The sequence below is a fragment of the Caretta caretta genome, chromosome 20 (genome assembly GCF_965140235.1).
Source record: "Caretta caretta isolate rCarCar2 chromosome 20, rCarCar1.hap1, whole genome shotgun sequence".
NCBI lineage: Eukaryota > Metazoa > Chordata > Testudines > Cheloniidae > Caretta > Caretta caretta.
This window is the reverse complement of record NC_134225.1, coordinates 21,796,312-21,818,107: the sequence shown is the minus strand read 5'-3', so window position 1 is coordinate 21,818,107 and position 21,796 is coordinate 21,796,312. Positions and strand designations below refer to the sequence as shown.

General features: G+C 53.4%; 1 protein-coding gene across 1 annotated transcript; it reads right to left on the bottom strand.

Moving 5' to 3' along the window:
• Positions 1 to 148: 148 nt before the first annotated feature.
• Positions 149 to 9,171, bottom strand: YJU2B (YJU2 splicing factor homolog B). Its single transcript, XM_048831994.2, has 10 exons — positions 9,106 to 9,171; positions 7,636 to 7,684; positions 7,236 to 7,289; positions 6,525 to 6,607; positions 5,966 to 6,021; positions 4,845 to 4,905; positions 3,789 to 3,931; positions 3,524 to 3,696; positions 2,840 to 2,978; positions 149 to 2,269 (listed from the first exon to the last, which is right to left on the bottom strand). Exons 2-10 carry the CDS (start codon positions 7,636 to 7,638, stop codon positions 1,839 to 1,841), a joined length of 1,143 nt encoding a protein of 380 aa, XP_048687951.1. The 5' UTR covers positions 7,639 to 7,684; positions 9,106 to 9,171; the 3' UTR covers positions 149 to 1,838.
• Between the last annotated feature and the right edge of the window lie 12,625 nt (positions 9,172 to 21,796).

Genomic DNA, 21,796 nt, shown 5'->3' with positions numbered 1-21,796 from the left:
CCCCCTGCTCTCACCACTAGACCCCCCCCCCCCGCCCTCCCAGAGCGAGGGAGAGAACCCAGGCGTCCTGGCCCACCCACTCTAACCACTAAACCCCCCTGCCCTCCCCGAGTTGGCGATGGAACTAGGGTTGCCAATGCTCCAGGACTGTCTTGTAGTTTCCAGGAACTAAAAATTAATCTTTAATTAAAGATTAGTCATATGATGAAACCTTCAGGAATACGTCCAACCCAAACTGACAACCCTAGATAGAAGCCAAGTGCTGATCCCGCCCCCACTATTCTCCCAGAGCGAGGGAGAGAACCTAGGGGTCCTGATTCCCAACCCCAGTCTGCTGACCATGCTGACTCTAGAACCTAGTGGACATAAGAATGGCCACACTGGGTCAGACCAACGGTCCATCTAGGCCAGGATACCCCGGCAGTGGCTGGGCCAGATGCTTCAGATGGAATGAACAGAACAGGGTAGTTATTGAGCGACCCATCCCCTGTAGTCCAGTCCCAGCTTCTGACAATCAGAACCACCACAGCATGGGGCTGCATCCCTGCCCATCTTGGCCAACAGCTACTGAGGGACCTATCCTCCATGAACTTATCTAGTTCTTTTTTTAACCCAGTTATACTTTTGGCCTTCACACATCACATGGCAAGGAGTTCCACAGGTTGATTGTGCATTGTGTGACAAAAGTACAACCTTAGGTTTGTTTTAAACTTGTTGCCTATTGATGTCACTGGGTGACCCCTGGTTCTTGTGTTGTGTGAGGAGGTAAATAACACTTCCTTAGTCACTTTCTCCACCCCAGTCATGATTCTACAGACTTTTCTATAAACATTCTCCCCCCAGCCCCCCGCTGTTATGCTGATATAAAAGGTGCCTTCTACAGTGTATTCCCCTGCCCAGATAGGAATAGTTACACTGTACCTTTATACTGAAACAACACTGTCAAGCCCGGGGGAGGGAGCGGTGTGCCAGTTTTAACTAGCCCAGTGTAGTTAAAAGTGGTACAATTTGTGTGTGTTTGGACAAGGTCTTAGTCTCACTGAAAATCAACAGGGCGAGTTCTATGGTTTTAATTATTTCAGTAGAGAAATCGCAGTCCTGGCTGACAGTTACACCAGCACACGATCTGTACCTAAAGCAGACCTGAGGGTCTAGGTCATTTCTGAAAATGGGATATAGGGTCTCAGGTCACGCCTGCGTTTGAAAATGTCACCTGGAGACAAGTCCCTTGGCAGCCCTCCATTTAGCAGGTTTAATATATCAGCAGCTTGCGAGGGTTTCCATTTTAGCTATTCCCTTCCCTGCAAAGTCCCTGCTAACTGCCCATCTCCAGTCCTGTTGCTATGCAGCAGGAGAGACTTGAAGGTTCATCACAACCATCCGGGTGCGTGCTGCCAGCGAACCACATGGTTAATCAGCTGCGGCTAGCATTTAATGGAGGACAGACTGAAATAAGCCCTGCCTTTACTATGTACAGTGGAATAATGGATCAGATACAGGGGACGAGGGGCAGGACACAAGGGTGAGGGGCACTGTATAAATATCACAGGGGCAGATGTGAATCCACACTAGAGGAGCCTGCCTGCGATTCTGGGGGGAGGAATCTCATAGACACAGGGTACAGGCTCTGCCTTTCCAGGGTTATATCAGGAAGGGTAACAACAGCGCTGCTCCGGGTGTTTGAAGGGCTGGCTGGCTGGGAGCTCTGTGGAGAAGGACAGATCACTGCTGTGGCTTGGAGGAGCCAGATTTCTGGCTGGGTCTATGGCTTAGAGTCATTGAAAAAATACGGGCCCCCTAATCCAGCCCTAACCGGGGTGGGGGGGGGCGGGGGGGTGTCAGTCCACTTCAGAATCAGAGCTGGAGTTTGAATAGTCTGCCACGAGAGAGGAGCTGAGCCTGGTGGAGCAGGAGGTGCTGGAAGTGCCCGCTGCAGGGAGGACGTCGCCGCTGGCCACGGGGGAGCTCTGCTGGGGCGTCCCATGGGCTGCGCTATGGCGGCTCTGCCCGCCAGTTCGTGCCCCGTGCTCTGTGCTCTCTCCTGGGCTGCACAGGCTCTCGGGCCCCTCCCGGGATTTGCGGCGCACAATGCCCAAGTGGCTGATTGTGATGTGTGAGCCGCCAGCGAGCGCCTTCGGGGACATGACTTTCCCAGCGAGCCCCAGCTTCTTAAGCGTGTCGGTGGCTTTGCCACCTGCAGCCTGAGCAGGGGGGAACCAGGAGCGGCCAGAGATCTCTGTTCGCTTCAGCTTCTGTTTGTCCTCATAAGCTGGAAGGAGAGGGAGGGGCAGCAGGGTAGTGACAGGCATCCATAGAGGGCACGCGTAGGAGCACAGGGGCACCTGAAAGCTTCAATGGCATTGGGAGCATTGGCTCAGGGCTCCTGCCCTGGGACCAGCACGATGCACCTGTGCTGAGCAGCACACTGATTTATGGGGCTCGTAGCCCCCTAGCTCGAACGCCACTCTCCTCAGAGCCCACCCCCAAATCACACATCTGTAAGCAGCAAAGCCAGGACGAGAACCCAGGAGTCCTGGCTCCCACTCCCCCCGGCCCGCAACGCTGGGAACAGAACCCAGGAGTCCTGGTTGCCTCGCCTCCTGCTCTAACCACTAGACCCTACCCCTCCAAAGGCATGAGTAGAACCCAGGAGTCCTGGCTCCCTTGATTTGTTCGTCCCCAATGTAAACCACATCCAACTGACAGTATCAGTGGTGACCTTAACCCTATGCTGCCCACATCCCTCAGGCCAAGACAGGGCCCTGAATCCCTCTGTGCCAAGGGCCACCCAGAAGACCCGAGGCAGCCCCCACCCACAGCCCCAGAAGGCAGCACGTACAGTCCAAGCTGTGGTACTTGAGCAGGGCTGCCAGGCGCCGGTCTTCCTCTGTCTCCTGCACCAGGGGAATGCTCAGGTTGGCCTTGGTCTGCAGAGCCAGGTCCTTCTCCTCTTCCTCCTGGAGAATCTTCTTCTCCTCCTAAACAGGGGAGGGACAGGACAGTGAGAGCAAGGGCCCAGCCAGCATCATCTATGTAAGCCATTGAAGCTCAGCCCTGATGTAAGGAGAGGGGGTAAATCCCATTAGCTTCAGCAGAGCTTACGCCAGGGCTAGACTTGGCCCCTGACCTAGTGCCCAGGAGAGCGATGCTACAAGGAGTGTCCAAGAGAGAGAATCATGGACACGCATCACTGAACTGCCACAATGTCTAGAGCAAAGGGCAGTCTCAGCAAGTCCTTCCTCCAGCCCAGCACCACCCCGCGGCTCTCTCTCCTCTAGTACCTTCCATCCACAGATGGGAAAGCACTGTACAAAGGAGGTCAATAGCATTATCCCCATTTTACAGATGGGGAAACTGAGGAACGAGGAAGGGAGGGGACCTGTCCAAAATCACCCAGCAGAGCCCAGGTCTCCCGAGTCCCAGTCCTGTGCTCCATCCACGAGGTCAGGCTGCCTCCCAAAAGGCCAGGAGGGTCCCAGCTAGGAGCAATGCGCAGTCCCCATGGCTCTGAGTCCCTGCTCACCCGGAACTTCCTGCGCAACATGCTGTTGATGGCGAAGTCGTCCTTCCAGGCGCTCTGGGCCTCCTGGATGTTGGACAAGGTGGGGATGGCTCTCTGCAGCTTGCTCTGGTCCATGGCACCATGCTCTAGCCGGTACATGGCATCTGTCTCCAGCTGCTTCTTCTCCTCGTGTTCTGGAGGCAGAGGGACAGACACACTGACTCACCGGTGGGCTCTGTCCTGCCAGCCGCCGGAAGGAGCAGGGCCCGCTGCCCCCTGGACTCACCTGTGGTCAGGATCTGCTCATTGTCCTGCATGTCCCAGCGCTCCTCCTTGCGCTGGGCCCCGCTCACGATGACGTAGTCACAGTTGGCCGGGTCCGTCTGCATCTCGATGTAATTGACACACAGGTGGCACTTCATCCGAAACCTGGCACCCAAGGGGACAGGCTGGGGGGTTATTTCCTGGCCACCTCCTTGCAGCCCCAGCCAGACTCCAGCTCCCCAGTCTTTGCTCCTGTCCCGCTAGAGGGATCTTATGCCAGCTCCTGAAGTCTCTGGCACGCGGTCCCACCAGAGACAGGACATTGTGCTAGCTGGACCCCAGGCTGAGCTGCTGTGGCTGCATGGGGCATAAGAAATCCCAGGAGCTGCTAGTTTTATTCACCTTCCCTTTAGCCACAGGGAGGTGGGAAGCTTCTGCTCTACCACAATAGGCCGCGCACTTGTGGAGCCAGATCATCCCAGCCACACATTGCCACGTGCTCCACAGGCAATTACCTCGCCTCTCCGTATTATCCACCCGGTAGGTGTGTGTGTGCAGGGGGGAAATCGAGCATGGGAGGGGGAGAGAAAGGACTCATCCAATTCAGTGGCAAAGCCGGGAATAGTCTCCCCTGCTCTAACCACTAGACCCCACTCCCCTCCCAGAGCTGGGAGGAGATCCCAGGAGTCCTGGCTCCCAGCCCTGTGCTCTAACCACAGGCCCATCCCTAGGGGAGCAGGTGGCTCAGAGGGCGGCGATGGCACACAGAGCCCAGAGGACGTTGCTTTAAATCCAGCTCAGCTCAGCAGCAGCTTCCTCATCTGTCCTGCCACGTTTGTCGCTGGGGCGCTGCTGGCTGTTCCGGGGGCAGCTTCCCGCCCCTTCTGGGAAAGAGGCAGGCGGGGCCTCTGGGGCCCATTCTAACCCTGACTGCTTTGCTGGGGGAGGCCGTTTGGCTTCAGCGACAATGGTGGGATTCTGCAATGTGGCCTGGTGGCTCCCCAGACTCAGTTCACACAGGTCACCGCTCTGCATAGGCTCAGAGCCCAGGAGAGGAGCCCGCGCTTCCTGCACCCACCTGTAGATGGGGGTAGTGTAGTAATTCCCAACTTTCTTCTTCTCCGCGTTGTACCGGACACCTGTGACAGACAGAGCTGGGAGCTGAAGAGCCAACTCCACCCCGACCCCGCATCTCCCTCAAGCGGGAGCAAGGATGTCATGTCTACCTGGGCTCCCAAGCTGTGCTGGGAATGGGACCCAGGAGTCCTGGCTCTCAATCCCAGGGTTCATAGACACTCCACATTGTCAGTAGCAAGACTTCACACTTTTGGACAAGTCCAGGTCACACAGCAAGTTGAGGTATGAGCTGGCAAGAGAACCCAGGAGTCCTGGCTCCCAAACCCACCCCCCAGTGCCCTCCCACAGCTGGCAACTCCCCCGCTGCTCTAATCGCTATCACTCTGCCCTCCCAGAGCTGGGACCAGAACCCACGAAGAGTCCTGTCACTCTGTCTCTTGCTTTGACCCCACTCAGAACTGGGAATAGGACCCAGGCATCCTCTCCTCCTAGTCCCTCTATGCTGACCACTAGACTTTACTGACTCGGAACAAGCGGCTGTTCCCTTCTCTCCCCAATCTCGCTTTCCTGCCTCATCATAGATTCCATCCTTTCAGCACCCTGACATGGAGGGACATATTATCACCCCTATTTCACAGATGGGAAACTGAGGTATGGGGTATATCAAGTGACTTGCCCAAGGTCTCACAGGAAGCCTGTGTCTGAGCTGGGAATGGTCTCCCAAGTCTGAGTCCCGTGCCCTACCCACCAGGCCACCTTCCCCACAGCTGCTGCTGGTCGAGCCATCGCCCCAGATAGTGCACGGGACACGGGACGGGGAAGGGGTGTGTGTGTGTGTGGGGTGAGGGGGTTGCTATTCAGACAGGGCCCAGAGGCAGCAGAGGGGACAGCACAATAACAACCATCAGAGAGTAAATTAAAGCTGGGTTTGGTCCCTCCCCTAAAGTCAAGGAGCCAACCCCTAAGGCACCATCTCTCTCCCCGCCCCGGGACATCCCCGCTCCATCTTCTCAATCCTGTCCTGGCTTAGCTCCCACCACTGCAAGGAGCACAACTGCCTGGCCATGGCACTGAGTGCCAAGCATCCAGAGGATCCCGGGTGCTAGGCAAGCGGGCGCTTACCCATTCCAATGTGATTTTTGCAGCCATCGCACCAGATGTTATAGGGCATCTCGAACCTAGGAGAGAGCAGCCAAGACGGTGCCGGTCACCCTGATGCCAGAACCCCACGTCCTCCCCAGCCAACAACCGCTGAGCTGGAGCGAAGGGTCTAAGCGCAGCTAGGAGCCGTGCCCCATTCTGAGTCAAGAGTCCACAACCAACCTGAATTCTGCCTCAGGCTGCACCGGGGAGCAGAGAGGACCTGGCTCCTTTAACCACAGGCAGTCAAGCATTGCCAACACAGGCATATCAAAAGAGAGTTTGTGCCCGTTACTTCTAGGGGAGGTGACTGCACTGACCTCACCTGGGGGCTTGTGAGAATAGAACCCAGGAGTCCTGGCCCCAGAAGCCCCCTGCTCAAAGCACTAGACCCCATTCTTAACCCAAAGCTGGGTTAGAATAGAACCCAGGAGTCCTGGCTTCCCAGTCCCCTGCTCTACCTACAGGGCAGCAACCCACAGGTTCCCTCGAGATGCATTCAGGGGTCCTGAGGGATGGTAAAGGGAGCACAAGCTCTTACCTGATGATAAGGATGCCCTGGGAGAGCTTGCGGGCTCTCTCTCGCAGTGGGTGGCTGTTCCGGTATTTATTAAGGGAGACATGCTGTGAGGGAAAGAACAGAAAGGCAGCCCTTAACCCATAACAAGAGGCCAACATCAGTTTGGTTCCTAGAACTGGAGCATCAGATCAGACTGACAGTCCTTCCAGCCCAGTATCCCATCCATGGCAGCAGCCAATTCTGGATGGTTCAGAGGGAGGTGTAAACCCACCACAATATCCCACGGAGGAAACTCCATCCTGACCCCCACCTGGAAGGCAGCTCACACCAGGAAGAATGCAGACCTATAGGCCTTGTGATCCTAGCCATGGCGGACTTTGTTCTTACCAATATCACCATCTAATCCTGCTTTGAAATTTACTAAAATACTGTAGCAGGGAGCTCCACAGTTCCTTATAAAGTAAGTTACCCTTTATCCACTTAAAATCTGTTGCCTTTGAATTTAATCAGCTGCCCTCCTGTTGCTTTCTCACAGGAAATGGGACAAAGTGAGGACCGACTGGCTTAATTCCCAGTTACTGGTTTCATTCCCAACTCCAGCCACAGGCTCAGAACTTTGTCCATGAAGCTGACTGGTAAACACAGTGTTCAGGCTGGCAAGAGCAAACCTGGACACCAAGCATCAGCTGATGTGTCTATGACCAGGCCTTGCTGTTCAATCCCTGCTCTTACCTTTGCTGGATCGAAGTCAGGAGGGTAATACTTATTCACGCCTTTTCTTTCACCCTATAAAGAAACAAGCAAAAAAATAATAATCAAACTCCTGCGTCAGGATGCAAGACTCAAGCAGCTGATTATTTATCTCGGGTGAGGTTCAATTCCTCTTATCTGTCTGTCTCAGCGATTTCATGAGACTCTCGGCTTTCATTAAAAACAAAAAAGGCAAGTTCCTGCCCCGCAGCCATGAAGGAAAGCTTAGAAACATGGGCTGAGTGATCTGAACAGCGCAGGAGGCGAAGAAAAGGAACTAATGAAATCTCACGATTTTAAAAACAATCTCATGACTTTTTGAGGCCTGACTTGCAATTTTTGAATACCCCAGGATGGCAAGATTGGGATCAGCTCCACTCACCATTGTGAAAAGTCTATAGCTTCAAGCAAGCACCTGGAACACACACAGTCTATGGGAAAGATAAGGAGAGAGAGTCATTTCTGGGGCTTGAAATATTAACAACTTGCTTTTATAAAGCATTTTTCATCCATAGATCTCAATGCACTTTACAAAGGACGTCAGTTCCCTTATCCCCATATTACAGATGGGGAAACCGAGGCACACGGCAGGAAGGGATTTGCCCAAGATCACCCAGAAGACCCGGGGCATCCCTCCTAAGTCCCAGTCCACTCAGCCACACTGTCTCTCTGGCTCTTTCTTTGCCTGTTAAACTGATCCCACAAGGGCAACTGCAAGCCTCTCCTACTGCCTGGCTCAGCTCCCAGTTCCTATCATCCTGGCGAGGGACGGGAGACTGGTTATAGCCCGGTTGACCCCACCGCCCACCCTCAACATAGTCAGAATGAGTTTTGGCTTAGTAGTGTAGACAGGCCCCATCTGTGTGCTAAGCATGTCCCCAAGCAGCACACTAGTCTCCGAGGCGACCAGACAGAGCTATGATGGGGGCAAGGGGAAGGGGTGTTGCTGCAGCCCCCGTCTCCCCCCACCCCCTTAGCAGAGACAAGGCCAAAGGGGCCTGAACGAGTCAGCACCAGGGCAGTTCAGCCGGGATCTCTTGGGAACACCAAGGCCCAGCTGTAACCAGCACAAGCCCAAGGGTGGGGCTGGCAACACCGAAAACAACCCTCCCCCCGCAGTAACCGACATCAGTGTGTGTGTTGGGGGGGGGGGGGTGAGGCTTCCCCCCTGTTTACATGGTGGTAGGGGGACAATAAGGGGCCTTCCTGGGAGTTGGGACACCTCAATGGAACCCTGTTCCCCCCCCATCCCCCCCAGCTAAGAGAACAGGGGGAGGGAGGGAGACACACAGAGAGGGGCCCCTCCCAGTGCGTGTGTGCTGTCTGGGCCTGGGGGGGCCGAGGGAGGGGGGCAGAGAGGGAGCCCCCCAGGATAGGGGTGTGGGGGGGGAGAGGGGGCAGAGTTACACCCCCAATGTGGGGGGCAGAGAGGGAGCCCCCCAGAATAGGGATGTGTGGGGGAGAGGGGGCAGTTACACCCCCCAATGTGGGGGGCAGAGAGGGAGCCCCCAGAATAGGGATGTGTGGGGGAGAGGGGGCAGTTACACCCCCCAATGTGGGGGGCAGAGAGGGAGCCCCCCAGTACAGGGGTGTGGGGGGGAGAGGGGGCAGTTACACCCCCCAATGTGGGGGGCAGAGAGGGAGCCCCCCAGTACAGGGGTGTGGGGGGGAGGGGGCAGAGAGGGAGCCCCCCAGGATGGGGGTGGGGGCAGAGAGCCCCCCCCAGTATATGGGGACAGAGGGGGACTGTGTGTGGGGATGAGGGGGAGGGGACAGACAGGAAACCCCCCCATAAGTATCTGGTCGGGGGGGGCTGAGGTTTCCCTCCCCCAACGCAAGCCCGATCACTAACCTCTTCCTCCTCTGCCTCCTCCTCTTCCTCCCTGTCATCAACAGTCGCCTTAGCTCGGCCCCTCCCCCGCCCGTGTGGCCCCGCCCCCGGGCCCCGCCCCCCGCCAGCTGCCGCGGTACCCACGTGGCGGGCTCTGGCTGGGCGGGGGCGGGGCTCGCGATGGGGAGGTGGGGGCTGCCACCTAGCTGGACTCCGGAGCAGGGCCCGCAAGCCCCAGCAGCCCCCCTGCCCGGCGGCGGGGGAGTCCCTCCCTCCCGTCATCCTAAACAGCAAGGCGTTGGGTTGCCAAGTTTGGGTGGAGGGATTCCTGGGGATTGCCTCGCCTGACATGATCTTTAATTAAAGATTGATCTGTAAGTCTTGGAGACTGCAGGACCATCCTGGAGCGTTGGCAACCCAAAACTCCGCTGCCCTGTCTGCACACACCCCCGCCCCCCCCCCAAATGGGAGAGAAGAACCCGGTCTTGGCACTGGGGGGACGGGATCGAGGGGGAGCGGGAGGCCATGAATACTTCAGGCCCATGCCCCCGCCCTGCAGGATTGGGGAATAACCCCCCGGCCCCTCTCCAAGGGCTGGCTCAGCGGACAGAGGCGTTGAAACCTGCTTTGGGATCAAGGGGTGATTTGCAGAATCGTAGGGGTAGTGAAATGCCCTCCCAAGCGCCCGAGCCTTTGCCAGGGCTCCCCCTGCATGTTGGGACTTGGGAGTCCTGGGCTCAATTCCCACCTCAGGGAGGGGAGCCTTAGCACATGGCTAAACTGCTGGTTGAGAGGCAGGACACCTGGTCTCTTTTCCAAGGTCTGACACCACTGGTGGGACCTAAGGGCTAGAGGAGGTGATGAGGCAGCAGGACTCCTGGGTTGGGACACCAGATCTGGGCTGGGGGTGGAGTCCAGTGGCCACAGCTTGTAGTTGGGTTGCAGGACTCCTGGGTTCTACCGCTGACTCCTCCAACGAATCAGTACATAATTTTGGGCACGTCACGTCCCCTTTCTATGCCTCAGTTTCCTCACCAGTAAACCAGGGGTAACAATGCAGGTACATATTAATTAGGTAATCCTTAACACAGAGGATGAGGCATGCTTCCTCCCCCCCCCAACAGTAGGCAGGTATTATATACCCCATTATCAAGGGGGGAACCACACAGATAGCAGGAAATGGGACTAGCACCATGGACCTGAAGCCAAATTTGATTGGAGCTTTTAGCTACTGCTGAAATACAAAGAATACTGTGTCTTGCCTGAGCTGACCTAGTGCATCACGGTACAGATGGCAATGGAACCCAGGAGTCTTGATTCGAAACCCCCTTGCTCTAGCCCCTGGACCACACTGTCTCTCTTCAAAGCAGTCGCTGAGGAACAAAGCAAGCAGATTCTGACAAATAAGGACATTTGTAAGTGACTAGAACAGTGGGAAGGGAAAATGCAGATGCAGGGATATTAACATAATCCCACTGGGGCAGCAATACAGCTGAGAGCCCATTTTAAATGGGACAGGCATGCAGGGAAGGGATTTAGGGTTATGACTCAGTGGCTGGCCACATTTATAAAAGAAACATGGCAAACCCAAGATTAATGGGAATCAGCAGCAGAGAGAGAGGCAGAATATTTTCACTGCAACAGGCTTAGATCCGTGTATAATCAGGCTTGCGGGTAGGGTATCTTTCCAAGTAATAGGAAGAGGCTGCAAGTGCCTGCGTGAAGCTGGGTACCAGGATCCCCAGCTCTAGCAGGTGAGGGTGGCTGGCGTGGGGTGGGGAACTGAGAGGCAGCACGCCTTGGTTTTTGTTCCAAGGCAGCTTGGCTAACTGTCTACACTAGGACTTTAGGTCGAATTTAGCAGCGTTAAATCAATGTAAACCTGCACCCGTCCACACAATGAAGCCCTTTATTTCGACTTAAAGGGCTCTTAAAATCGATTTCCTTACTCCACCCCTGACAAGTGGATTAGCGCTTAAATCGACGTTGCCGGCTCGAATTTGGGGTACTGTGGACACAATTCGATGGTATTGGCCTCCGGGAGCTATCCCAGAGTGCTCCATTATGACCGCTCTGGACAGCACTCTCAACTCAGATGCACTGGCCAGGTAGACAGGAAAAGAACCGCAAACTTTTGAATCTCATTTCCTGTTTGGCCAGCGTGGAAAGCTGCAGGTGACCATGCAGAGCTCATCAGCACAGGTGACCATGATGGAGTCCCAGAATCGCAAAAGAGCTCCAGCATGGACCGAATGGGAGGTACGGGATCTGATCGCTGTTTGGGGAGAGGAATCTGTGCTATCAGAACTCCGTTCCAGTTTTCGAAATGCCAAAACCTTTGTCAAAATCTCCCAGGGCATGAAGGACAGACCATAACAGGGACCCGAAGCAGTGCCGCGTGAAACTGAAGGAGCTGAGGCAAGCCTACCAGAAAACCAGAGAGGCGAACAGCCGCTCTGGGTCAGAGCCCCAAACATGCCGCTTCTATGATGAGCTGCATGCCATTTTAGGGGGTTCAGCCACCACTACCCCAGCCGTGTTGTTTGACTCCTTCAATGGAGATGGAGGCAATACGGAAGCAGGTTTTGGGGACGAAGAAGATGATGATGATGAGGAGGTTGTAGATAGCTCACAGCAAGCAAGCGGAGAAACCGGTTTTCCCGACAGCCAGGAACTGTTTCTCACCCTAGACCTGGAGCCAGTACCCCCCGAACCCACCCAAGGCTGCCTCCTGGACCCAGCAGGCAGAGAAGGGACCTCTGGTGAGTGTACCTTTTAAAATACTATACATGGTTTAAAAGCAAGCATGTGAAAGGATTACTTTGCCCTGGCATTTGCCGTTCTCCTAGATGTAGTCCTAAAGCCTTTGCAAAAGGTTTCTGGGGAGGGCAGCCTTATTGCGTCCTTCATGGTAGGACACTTTACCACTCCAGGCCAGTAACACGTACTCGGGAATCATTGTAGAACAAAGCATTGCAGTGTATGTTTGCTGGCATTCAAACAACATCCGTTCTTTATCTCTCTGTGTTATCCTCAGGAGAGGGAGATATAATTCATGGTCACCTGGTTGAAATAGAGTGCTTTTCTTCAGGGGACACTCAGAGGAGCCCATTCCTGCTGGGCTGTTTGCCTGTGGCTAAACAGAAATGTTCCCCGCTGTTAGCCACAGGGAGGGGGGAAGGTTGAGGGGGTAGTCACACGGTGGGAGGAGGCAAAATGCGACCTTGTAACGAAAGCACATGTGCTATGTATGTAATGTTAACAGCAAGGTTTACCCTGAAAGAGTGTAGCCACTGTTTTATAAAATGTGTCTTTTTAAATACCGCTGTCCCTTTTTTTTTCTCCACCAGCTGCATGTGTTTCAATGATCACAGGATCTTCTCCTTCCCAGAGGCTAGTGAAGCTTAGAAAGAAAAAAAAACGCACTCGCGATGAAATGATCTCCGAGCTCATGCTGTCCTCCCACACTGACAGAGCACAGACGAATGCGTGGAGGCAAATAATGTCAGAGTGCAGGAAAGCACAAAATGACCGGGAGGAGAGGTGGCGGGCTGAAGAGAGTAAGTGGCGGGCTGAAGACAGGGCTGAAGCTCAAATGTGGCGGCAGCGTGATGAGAGGAGGCAGGATTCAATGCTGAGGCTGCTGCAGGACCAAACCAGTATGCTCCAGTGTATGGTTGAGCTGCAGCAAAGGCAGCTGGAGCACAGACTGCCACTGCAGCCCCTCTGTAACCAACCGCCCTCCTCCCCAAGTTCCATAGCCTCCACACCCAGACGCCCAAGAACGCGGTGGGGGGGCCTCCGGCCAACCAGCCACTCCACCACAGAGGATTGCCCCAAAAAAAGAAGGCTGTCATTCAATAAATTTTAAAGTTGTAAACTTTTAAGTGCTGTGCTTAAAGTGCTGTGTGGCATTTTCCTTCCCTCCTCCACCACCGCTCCTGGGCTACCTTGGTAGTCATCCCCCTATTTGTGTGATGAATGAATAAAGAATGCATGAATGTGAAGCAACAATGACTTTATTGCCTCTGCAAGCGGTGATTGAAGGGAGGAGGGGAGGGTGGTTAGCTTACAGGGAAGTAGAGTGAACCAAGGGGCGGGGGGGTTTCATCAAGGAGAAACAAACAGAACTTTCACACCGTAGCCTGGTCAGTCATGAAACTGGTTTTCAAAGCTTCTCTGATGCGTACCGCGCCCTCCTGTGCTCTTCTAACCGCCCTGGTGTCTGGCTGCGCATAACCAGCAGCCAGGCGATTTGCCTCAACCTCCCACCCCGCCATAAACGTCTCCCCCTTACTCTCACAGATATTGTGGAGCACACAGCAAGCAGTAATATCAGTGGGAATATTGGTTTCGCTGAGGTCTAAGCGAGTCAGTAAACTGCGCCAGCGTGCTTTTAAACATCCAAATGCACATTCTTCCACCATTCTGCACTTGCTCAGCCTGTAGTTGAACAGCTCCTGACTACTGTCCAGGCTGCCTGTGTACGGCTTCATGAGCCATGGCATTAAGGGGTAGGCTGGGTCCCCAAGGATACATATAGGCATTTCAACATCCCCAACAGTTATTTTCTGGTCTGGGAATAAAAGTCCCTTCCTGCAGCTTTTGAAACAGACCAGAGTTCCTGAAGATGCGAGCATCATGCACCTTTCCCGGCCATCCCACGTTGATGTTGGTGAAACGTCCCTTGTGATCCACCTGAGCTTGCAGCACTATCGAAAAGTACCCCTTGCGGTTTATGTACTCGGCGGCTTGGTGCTCCGGTGCCAAGATAGGGATATGGGTTCCGTCTATAGCCCCACCACAGTGAGGGAATCCCATTGCAGCAAAGCCATCCACTATGACCTGCACATTTCCCAGGGTCACTACCCTTGATATCAGCAGATCTTTGATTGCGTGGGCTACTTGCATCACAGCAGCCCCCACAGTAGATTTGCCCACTCCAAATTGATTCCCAACTGACCGGTATCTGTCTGGCGTTGCAAGCTTCCACAGGGCTATCGCCACTCGCTTCTCAACTGTGAGGGCTGCTCTCATCTTGGTATTCATGTGCCTCAGGGCAGGGGAAAGCAAGTCACAAAGTTCCATGAAAGTGCCCTTACGCATGCGAAAATTTTGCAGCCACTGGGAATCGTCCCAGACCTGCAACACTATGCGGTCCCACCAGTCTGTGCTTGTTTCCCGAGCCCAGAATCGGCGTTCCACAGCATGAACCTGCCCCATTAGCACCATGATGCATGCATTGGCAGGGCCCATGCTTTCAGAGAAATCTGTGTCCATGTCCTGATCACTCACGTGACCGTGCTGACGTCGCCTCCTCGCCTGGTATTGCTTTGCCAGGTTCTGGTGCTGCATATACTGCTGGATAATGCGTGTGGTGTTTAATGTGCTCCTAATTGCCAAAGTGAGCTGAGCGGCCTCCATGCTTGCCTTGGTATGGCGTCCGCACAGAAAAAAGGCGCGGAACGATTGTCTGCCGTTGCTCTGACGGAGGGAGGGGCAACTGATGACACGGCTTACAGGGTTGGCTTCAGGGAGCTAAAATCAACAAAGGGGGTGTCTTTACATCAAGGAGTATTTCAGGCAGGACTTCACGGAGGGTTCCAATAAGAAATGGTGCACCTAAGTTATCGTTCTTATTGGAACAAGGAGGTTAGCCTGGCCTCTGATTGATACATGGCTAGATTTACCTCGCTGCACCTTCTCTGTGAGTGACTGCAGTGTGACCTAGAGGAATGAGTCCCCTAGACAGGGGAGGAGGCAAATGAGTACAAAACAAATCTGGTCTATTTCTTGTTTTGACCCACTCCATCTATCTTTTACATCTTTGGCTGGCAGCAGACGGTGCAGAAGGACTGCATGCCATCCACACCTCATGGCTGCTCGGCAGAAGATGGTACAGTACGACTGCTAGCCACCCTCATCTCTTGCCTGCCTGGCAGAAGATGGTACAATACGACTACTAGCAATCCTCATCTCTTGCCTGCCTGGCAGAAGATGGTACAGTACGACTGCTAGCAGTCCGTATCGCCTGCCCGCTCACCATAAGACGGTTCAATAGGACTGACTGCAGGACTAAAGAGAATGACCTGGTCAAGTCACTCCAAATTTAGTCCCTGCGCCCATGTCTGCCCAGGCGCTCCCAGCCGACGTGGCCAGGAGCACCTCGGACACGACGAGGACGACTACCAGTCGTATTGCACCGTCTGCTGCCAGAAGGCAATGGGTTGCTGCTACTGTGCAGAAAGCCGTACCGCGTCTGCCAGCACCCAGGAGACATAGGGTGACGGTTACCTGAGCGGGCTCCATGCTTGCCGTGGTATGGCGTCTGCACAGGTAACTCAGGAAAAAAGGCGCAAAATGATTGTCTGCCCTTGCTTTCACGGAGGGAGGGAGGGAACGGGGGCCTGACGATACGTACCCAGAACAACCCGCGACAATGTTTTAGCCCCATCAGAGTGCTCCATTGTGACTGCTCTGGACAGCACTCTCAGATGCCCGATTGTTTGCCGTTGCTCTGACGCCAGGAGGGGCGACTGAGGACACGGCTTACAGGGTTGGCTTCAGGGAGCTAAAATCAACAAAGGGGGTGTCTTTACATCTAGGAGTATTTCAGGCAGGACTTCACGGAGGGTTCCAATAAGAAATGGTGCACCTAAGTTATCGTTCTTATTGGAACAAGAAGGTTAGCCTGGCCTCTGATTGATACATGGCTAGATTTACCTCGCTGCACCTTCTCTGTGAGTGACTGCAGTGTGACCTAGAAGAATGAGTCCCCTAGACAGGGGAGGGGGGGAAGCAAATGAGTACAAAACAAATCTGGTCTATTTCTTGTTTTGATCCACTCCATCTATCTTTTACATCTTTGGCTGGCAGCAGACGGTGCAGAAGGACTGCATGCCATCCACATCTCATGGCTGCTCGGCAGAAGATGGTACAGTACGACTGCTAGCAGTCCGTATCGCCTGCCCGCTCACCATAAGACGGTTCAATAGGACTGACTGCAGGACTAAAGAGAATGACCTGGTCAAGTCACTCCAAATTTAGTCCCTGCGCCCATGTCTGCCCAGGCGCTCCCAGCCGATGTGGCCAGGAGCACCTCGGACATGACGATGACGGCTACCAGTCGTACTGTACCGTCTGCTGCCACAAGGCAAGGGGTTGCTGCTACTGTGTAGCAATGCCGTACCACGTCTGCCAGCACCCAGGAGACATAGGGTGACGGTTACCTGAGCGGGCTCCATGCTTGCCGTGGTATGGTGTCTGCACAGGTAACTCAGGAAAAAAGGCGCGAAACGATTGTCTGCCCTTGCTTTCACGGAGGGAGGGAGGGAAAGGGGGCCTGACGATATGTACCCAGAACCACCCGCGACAATGTTTTAGCCCCATCAGGCATTGGGATCTCAACCCAGAATTCCAATGGGCAGCGGAGACTGCGGGAACTGTGGGATAGCTACCCACAGTGCAACGCTCCGGAAGTCGACTCTAGCCTCGGTACTGTGGAAGCGCTCCGCCGAGTTAATGCACTTAATGCACTTAGAGCATTTTCTGTGGGGACACACACACTCGAATATATAAAACCGATTTCTAAAAAAACAACTTCTATAAATTCGACCTTATTCCGTAGTGTAGACATACCCTAAAGATGTAGATAGGCACCGAAGTGGGATGTTCAAAAGTGCCCAGGTCTAAATGTACCTTTAGGCACCTAAATACATTTAAAAAATTTGGGCCTAAGTGACTTGCACAAGGCCACACAGTGAGGACACAGTGGAGCTGGGGAGTGACCTCACCCCTGGCCCACTCTTCCTCTTGTCTGCAATCACAGCCCAAGTAGGGACAGATTTAGAAAGGCAGAACACCACTGAGAGCAACTCAAAGAAGGCAGGGGTGCCAAGCACGGGTCTCTCCTTTATGCAGTTGCTGAGGCTCTAAGACACTTCAGAGAAAACTGAGGTTTAAGTGCTGATTGCCTTTAAATAGGGCATGCTTTCTCGGCTATATTTAGGCTGCCTAATCCGCACCTGTGATTTAGCCTACATTTTTCACACGCTGCCGTTGCAAAGAAAAAAATGCAGCCCAGAGCTGTGTAATTAGCTGAAGGCAAATGGGCTATTCATCTCCAACTAGCTCTGCTTTAAGGATTGCTCTCAGTGCAGCTGCAGGGCATAGAGTAGCATGGAAGGTTGTGGATTCTAATCCAGGCTCTGCTGCTGACTTGCTGCATGACTTTGATCAAGCCAGGGCTCTGTGCCTCAGTTTCCACAACTGTAAACCAGAGGGATGATGGGAAGCTTGATAAACAGTGCTCTGAACCAAGAGAGCACGCCAGGAGTTATACGTATTCATAGACTGTAAAGGCCAGAAGGGGCCGCTTTGATCATCTAATCGGAGGGCTTGTCTACACTTACAACGCTACAACAGCACCATGTTAATGTAGACACTACCTACGCCGACAGGAGGGGTTCTCCCTTTGGCATAGGTAATCCACCTCCCCAAGAGGCAGTAGCTATGTCAGATGAAACGGTGACAGAATTCTTCCATCAACCCAGCGCTGTCTACATGGGGAGTTAGGTTAGCTTAACGCTTGGATTTTTCACACCACCCCAACCGACGTCGTTAAACCACACCTAATTTTCTAGTGTAGATCAGACCTGACCTTCTATACAACCCAGGCCATAGGACTTCCCTGAATTCATTCCCGTGTGAACTAGAGCAAATCTTTTAAAAAACCACCTAATCTTGATTTAAAAATTGCCCAGTTTTAACAAGCTGCTCTGCCCCAGAGAGACTAAAAAGCCGTTGTGTTTTGAAATAATGGAACAAGCACAACATTAACGCTAATGCCACTTCTTATTGCCAGGACATCTGCTGGCTGATCGTAGGATTCTGCTCACTTTACAAAAATCACTGCAACCCATTGGCACTCGAAGTGAGGGCAGGGTTAGAAGGCACTGGGGCGGAGGGTGTTAGTGAATCCCAGGGGGTGGGGCTACAGAGCAGCATGGGATGGGGGTGCCGCATTTCCCTTAATGCTCCAGGTCCTGGAGTCACAAGATTAAGTAAGAAATGGTTGAATATCCCTCCCAGCTCCTGTCAAAAAAATTCTAGACCCCACAGCTGCACGGGAACTCCTGGAAACGTGCCTCTCTGCAATGGTTCTGAAACCAGCCAGCACATGGACAGAACCCAACTTCTTTGACATTTTAAGCCAGTCTCATGGTTGGTGGGGGGACAAATCAGAGTGAGCTCGCTATAACATGTGCCATATTTTACCCAGGTGGATTTTGAGTCACAGTGACAGTAGAAGAGATCTCCCTCTTTGGCACTGCCCATCCACTCCCTCTGGCTTTGCTCTGGCCTCAGAGCCCGGGGAGCTTGACTCAAGGATAGGGTGTCACAGCCTTTTCTATGAGACACGTCAGAGCATTAAACCAGTTTGACAGCTTCTAAAATAGAAGGGGGTGGGGGGGAAGAGATTGCCAAGAGCTGGCTCTGGAATGGAGAAAGCCTTTGCCAGCTGGGCTGGGATTGCAAGAGAGCACAACAAGCCATGGAGTTCACAGCCTTGACGAGAAAGAGTCTTGGGCCATATCTTGGGAGACCAGAGAATTAGCTCAGGACTAACAGGGCAGGCTAGTAGATTATTCTTAAAGGGAGATCCCTAGAGCAGCTAATTGATAACTGGAGGCAACATGCTTTGTTGGCTAGTGCACAGGGCTTGGGCCAGGACTGCTGGATGCTATTCCCAGCTCTGTCCCTCTCTAGGTTCTTGTTACTCCCCCTGGTATCTGAGCAACTCCCAAGATTATAAAGAAGGCATTTAATTTCTCTTGGCCCCAGCCTGTGACGGCTCAGCCAGCTCATGGCCCCTGTCGGTGTGCCACAGTCTCCCCATCTGAAAGTCAGGGATAAGAGGACCTGTCTTTGCACAGATCTCTCAGACCCTTGCACAAAGCGCTCTATAGGAACTATGATATATTATCAGAGCTCTCAATGATTTGACCAGGCTCTTATCAGATATAACCTGCAGTGCAAGTTGTAGCCATGGAAAACACTTGCAAAGCTCTTAATCTCTGCCCCCAGTTCCAAGACTGCTCTATTGCAGAGAGCAAGCTGCAGTAGACGTGCTGGATAGGGTGGGCGGGAGAGCCAGCCTGGCCCAGTGCTCCAGAGCAGGAGCTCTGCAGAACTTTACCCCACATCCACAAGAGAAGAGGCCCAGAACAGAACAGCTGTATTGGCCAGGGGCCCTGATCTCATTAAGATGCATCAAATCTTTTCTCTAGGCAGGCTCTTGCTGGAGGAGAGGGGAAATAAAACGCAGCCAGATTTGTTTAATCATCTTCTGTATAGAACAACCAGTTAAGGAACTTGCTCAAGATCAAGGGCCCTAAGCAGAACAGCCAATCTGCTCCAATTCTCTGATAACAGCCTAGACAGGGACCAGTGAGTATACGTCAAAGGCTTGGACTGCCCAAGGCCTGTACTGTTTGCTGACCGATGGTGCAAATCCCATCTACATTAGAAAGCAGAACCAAGTAGTAACAAAGGGGCGGGGCAGGTTCAGAGCAGGCAGCTCCATTGCTAGCTGTATCCCCAACAAAGTCCTAGCAGCCTATCAAGAGCAGCTGAAGGCTACCCCTGAACTTGGTTCCCTTGCCCAGACTGTCCATCTGCCATGTAAGCCACATAGGGCAGACAAGCTGTCTGGCAGGCATCCGTCCCTTCCTTTGAAGCACCGGACACTGGCAACAGTAAAGGGCAAAGTATCCAACGGACAAGAGCTCTGGCCCTGTGTGGCAGGTGAGATTCTAGATATTCGGGATTGGGCAGTTCCCAAAATAAAATAATTAAAGGTCTAGAAAACCTGACCTTTGAGGAATGGTTAGAAAAACCGGGCATGTTTAGTCTTGAGAAAAGAAGACTGAGGAGGGACCTGGGAACAGTCTTCAAATATGTCAGGGTGGTTACAAAGAGAACAGTGAAAGATTGTTCTCTGTGTCCACTGAAGGTAAGACAAAAAGCAATCAGCTTAGTCTGCAGCAAAGGAGATTTAAGTTAGATCTTAGGAAAAACTTTGTAAGAACATTTAAGCACTGGAACAGGCTTCCAAGGGAGGTTGAGGAATGCCCTTCACTGGAGGATTTTAAGAACAGGTTAAACAAACGCCACCTGTCAGGGATGGTCTAGAGCAGTGGTCCTCAAACTAGGGGCGCTGCTTGTTCAGGGAAAGCCCCTGGCGGGCCGGGCCGGTTTGTTTACCTGCCGCGTCCGCAGGTTTGGCCGATCGTGGCTCCCACGGGCTGTGGTTCGCTGCTCCAGGCCAATGGAGGCTGCGGGAAGCGGCGTGGGCCAAGGGATGTGCTGGCTGCCGCTTCCTGCAGCCCCCATTGGCCTGGTGCGACGAACCGCGGCCAGTGGGAGCCGCGATCACCCGAACCTGCGGACCTGGCAGGTAAACAAACCGGCCCGGCCCGCCAGGGGCTTTCCCTGCACAAGCCGCACCCCTAGTTTGAGGGCCACTGCTCTAGAGGTTTATTTGGTCCCCCCTCAGGGAGCTGGACTAGATGACCTCTCGAGGTACCTTCCAGTCCTGTATTTCTGATTCTCCTAGCAGATACGTGCACACACACCTCGGACAGCAGAAGAAGAACTTTGAGCCATACAGAGACAGCAAACTGCCTACCTGCATCTCCTTCTTCTACCCTCAGGATCACACAGCCAGAGCACCTGACCGCCCCCAGCCCAGCTCACTTTCGTTCACCTTTGCTTACAGTTGCTTGTTTTAGTCTAGTGCCGATGCCGCGTAACCTTGAGGCCAAGCTGCCACTCAAAATAGCCTTCCCACCCCCACTGATTTGCAGTTGGGATCTGGCTCCAGACGTAGCAGCTTTCCCACTGATGGCATAACTGGAAATAAGGCACAGATACCCCCTTGGTCACGATGCTCATTCCAGGAGACACTGCCTTCCTTCAAAACAGACAGCTCCGAAGAAAGGGTCAAACGACCCAAGCCTTAATCCAAACATCCACTGAGGAGGCTGAAGGGTTTGCAACTGAAGTTGTGTATTGTTAAAGTGACATCACCCTTTGCAATGTTATTAATGGTGACCTGCCACCACCCCCCCCCCCCCCGCACCTCCCAGGGAAACAAAAATTGTGACTTGTGCTTCCATGTAAAGAAAGCCTGGAACTGTGATTTGGAAGACAGATAAGATGGGGGGTATTTCTGCTTTTTACATTAAAAAGTCAGGCCACATCTGCCCCAGAGGGCTTTATGGACAACTGGAGAACTGGCAGAAGAACACTGCAGATACTGAAGTATAAATAGCTGATCAGTCGTTTAAAACACTGTCTTTTGGGGGTTGCTGAATACCCATTTAACTCAAACACCCACATATATTGGGAGAAAAGATCTCAGTGTTAAAGAGTCAACACTGCAGCATCCTTCAGTTAAGGTTTGCAAAAGTTCATCATCTGCCTTTCAGACCTCCAAGGAGTCCCCCAGCAAAGCCAGGGAAGGCAAGCCTTGATGTTTCCAATATTTACGGTGTAAGACTGTGACAGAATTACTGAGCTGGCCGGGTGCATGTGTCTGGCACAGCCAGACAGCCCCTACAGAATGCGCCAATCTCAGGAAGTAACTCTGAAAGGTGTGTGCCTCCTGGCTCAGGGAGAGAAGGAAGCTGTTTGTACCAGCAGCAGGAAG